The following is a 3,841-nucleotide window of genomic DNA, read 5'->3' on the forward strand; positions in this document are numbered from 1 at the left end:
GCAATTTACGTGTTTCGGAATTACGAACCTTCGGAATAAAGAACCTTCGGAATTACGAAGCTTCGGAATTACGAAGTGTAACCGTAGTGTTTGTGCTTATGGTACGTTTATACCCCTTATGCACTGTAAATATATTCATTAGTATGTATTATAGTAATTCTCTTAATATATTTTCAATTACGTATGCTTATTACTTTGTTATATTACAATAAACGCTTTGTTATATTTCAGTTTTTAAGTTAGTAATTTTGCTATCACTTGATAATTACAATAATAAGCACGGTATGCCTGTGTTTGTTGCAGACGAAATTGTATATTCAATACTCGGAAAATTGGTGCAAAATAATGTATAGTATTTATACTTCATTAATCGATTCATTTTCGTTATCACTTGTATCACTCGAATATTGTCGAATTGAATTCTAAAATTTACATGTTTTATCCAGCTTCTGGCTGCGAAACATGTTCGTTTTTTTCAACACATCTTCTACGAATTAAATTGTATGTTATTTATATCACATTAAGTGATTTTGTCATTGGATGTAGATGTCACATGGTCAGTAATATACATGGTGTATGTGTGATTACAGTAATACCTTGATGAAATATAACTTCGTGTGACAAGCAAAGGCGAGCATGTCTGGGGAGAGGAAAACGAAGTAACACAAACTCCAAACCAATGTCATATCAAATGCTTTGAACTCAATTCTTTCCTTCAGGTTCAGACCATCAAGATCATAGAGCCTGATCACGACGCTACTATTATCCATATCAACACTCGCTACATACACCCTGTCCTGCTCATCCACGGCAGCATACAGGTAGACACCCTCTGGAGCTTGTAGAGACTCACCAGCATTCCCACCCCTGTCATAGACCGTCACTACGCTTGGATTGACCCAACATGAACTCGTGACGATCAAACCCGTCCTGGTGATAGATGCCTGCTCCGTTTCGTGCTTTGTTTGAACAGTGTGTTTGAGGGTGGATCCTGTCGGGTCATAGATATAGATTTGTTTTCCATAGTTAGTAATGATTACTTCATCTGATGGACTTCTGTTAACTCTGAGAAAATATCTATTGTCTTTCACGTGGATTGTTGCTTTCCTAGAGCCAAGGCGAGAGTAGATGTGGGCTTCTGTAGTACCAGTCGACACGCATAACGCCCCGTCCCGTTGCAAAACCAGATCATAACAATTCATGTCATTTAAGGCTAATATGTTACTATACCGCTGCTTTCCACCATTTGAATCAATGATATCAATACCTTGTGCATTCCTCCCATACCCGATAGCGACACTGCTTTGCGAGTACCGTGCCATACCGCACATCCCTCCCCGTAGATCAACACACTGAATGACTTCCATCTTGGGATCTGATCCTGAGATGCTCCCGAGGTCAAGACGAGTATCATCTGCTGGTTTGAACCTCTTCTCCTGTGCTTTCTTCCTAATAGCTTCCGCAGAAGTGTGATCAGTAACCTCCTTCAGCATGGCATCCAGCTCCTCACAGAGCAAGATATGAGCAGATAGAGTGTCTGTCTCAAGATGACCCAGTCTGTCATTATCTACCAAAGTAATTGAACTACAAATACTCTTGATCCTCTGGCGATCTTTTGACTTCAAGACATTGAGGTCGTCATCAAAACTATGCTGTAAGGCATGTATTTGGTCGGTGAGATTTCGAAGATTTTCTTCCAGCTCCTTGGCCTTGATACTGTAGGCTTGCCTGACATCATCTAGTAGTGTCTGCACTGCAGTGTGTACCTCATGACGTTGTATTTCTATGTTCTGAATGTTCTTTTCCAGCTCTTCTTTCTTGTCAGCACATCGTTGAGCAAGGTCTGTCACCTACGAATTGAAAGTGACAAGTAAAAACAACGAGTTATATCTGGAAATATTCCATAAAGGCTAATATAAGAAATACTGATACTCTACAAACAAAGAAATCATACAGAATGACATACGACAATCTGAATAAGATTGAAGAGAGACAGCATATAATTACAAAATTGTTTGTCATATTGAAACAACACCGATAATAATCATCAATGTAGTTCAACACAAAGAATAAGTTACATAATCAAATGAAACAACATTTTAGATGCTGATGATGGTATTAAAAATCATCATATATCATTGTCAATCTGTATTCAACAACATCTATATATATTGTTATTTTATTAATCAATATTCTGTTCTAAAGTCTTATTTATTATATCATTATCATGACTATTATTATTCCTGTTACCTTAATTACTATCATTATTTTATTAGTATTGTTTCTTTTTTTACTGTTAATGTTCTTAATATCTTGTATATCTTGATATTGTGATGATCATTATTGTCGTCATCAGTTTCATCATCATCGTAATCATTAAAAAAAAATGGTGTGATCGTTGGTGTTTTCATCATGAATCTACATACTGTCCACTGTGTTGAGTAATGTTTGTTAGTACAAAAAATATATACATACTTATATATTCTGGGCAGTTATTGTCTCATTCAGCAAATGTATTACCCAATTATTAGCTTTTATTACCCAATTTGGACAGACTTTAACTAATAGTAGTATGGATAATATGTTGCCAAGGGATGGTTAAAAATTTGGCCTTTTGCCCAACCTTTTTAAGAGTGTACGCTCTAAACAAGTGTTTATACTTGTAAACAGCTAAGTTTGATTATTGATATTTGATTCTGAAAAAAAGTCTGGTTGTCTAAACTTCTAAACAACTACTGTAAGGTTCAAATAGTGAACAGTGTTATACAGATTTTTATACAGCGTTTTTGCTGTGATAATTATGAATAAATTCACCTTCTGTCGCAACTCCTGCTCAAAGTTAACCTGGTTCTTGATTTTGTGATATTGATGATCAACGAGTACGCACTTGTGACAGACGTGGACCTTACAATCCTCACAAAACATATCCTTGTTCTCTTGTTTGTGGATGGAGCACTTCTCGAATAAATGACCAATGCTGACCTTCCCTTCGATGACATCATCCAGGGATACAATCTCATGACCTTCGAAGACGACTGTAAGAAGTTGATGACAATGTAAGCACTCATAGCACATGTAATAATTACATGTTCTGCAGAATGATACAGCGTCTTTCAGAGATTTGCAAGCGGTGCATTTCTGGCACATCTCAAGGACAGCATTCATCCCTCCACACTTGGCGTGATAATCGTCTACGCATCCGTTGATGGAGACATTGAGGTGGAGATCATCGACACGGTTGGCGGACAACTTGGTGATCTCCCTGCAGAGAGGACAGACCATGTGATCAAGGTCCTGGTGGGTTAGGTCGTATTTCTTGAGGCATCGCCTACAAAATGTGTGTCCACATGAAGTCAGGATTGTTGCCTCGACAAATATATCAAGACATAATGGACATATCAGGTTCGGTGAAGAGCTTGATGCTTTCTCTGATCCACACTTCTCAGCCATCGCTAAATAAAGAGATCTAATTAAATCCAACCACAAGAACTATCACATTACAACCTACGAAGCCAACAGTGCATTTCGATACAAATCACTCGTAGTGCTGCAATTGATTGATTGATTGATTGATTGATTTTATTCGTCAAGAATATCACAAGAGATTACATGAAATTGAAGAATACCTTGACAGGATAGCCCATGAAAGCCGAAAGGCTTATTTCCAATGGGGTCCTATAGTTAGTATAAAACATTAACATATTGTAACAAAACTGGAATATGTAAAAGATAATAAAATACATACATGTTACATCAGTCAAATAATATGCAAACATCTGAAGCAAACAACAATCCTCCTAATATGTGAAACAAGATTATATTTTAACATGCCCTAATGCAG

The 3,841-nt window shown here is 37.0% G+C and overlaps 1 protein-coding gene across 1 annotated transcript; it reads right to left on the reverse strand.

The window, feature by feature from the left end:
* Positions 1-584: 584 nt before the first annotated feature.
* On the reverse strand, positions 585-3,526 carry LOC121428040 (tripartite motif-containing protein 45-like). The gene is made up of 2 exons (XM_041624613.1): positions 2,815-3,526; positions 585-1,850 (listed from the first exon to the last, which is right to left on the reverse strand). The coding sequence occupies exons 1-2, from the start codon at positions 3,448-3,450 to the stop codon at positions 585-587; spliced, it is 1,902 nt and encodes a 633-aa protein (XP_041480547.1). The 5' UTR covers positions 3,451-3,526.
* Positions 3,527-3,841: the final 315 nt, after the last annotated feature.

Source organism: Lytechinus variegatus, chromosome 14 (genome assembly GCF_018143015.1).
Source record: "Lytechinus variegatus isolate NC3 chromosome 14, Lvar_3.0, whole genome shotgun sequence".
In the NCBI taxonomy this organism is placed as follows: domain Eukaryota; kingdom Metazoa; phylum Echinodermata; class Echinoidea; order Temnopleuroida; family Toxopneustidae; genus Lytechinus; species Lytechinus variegatus.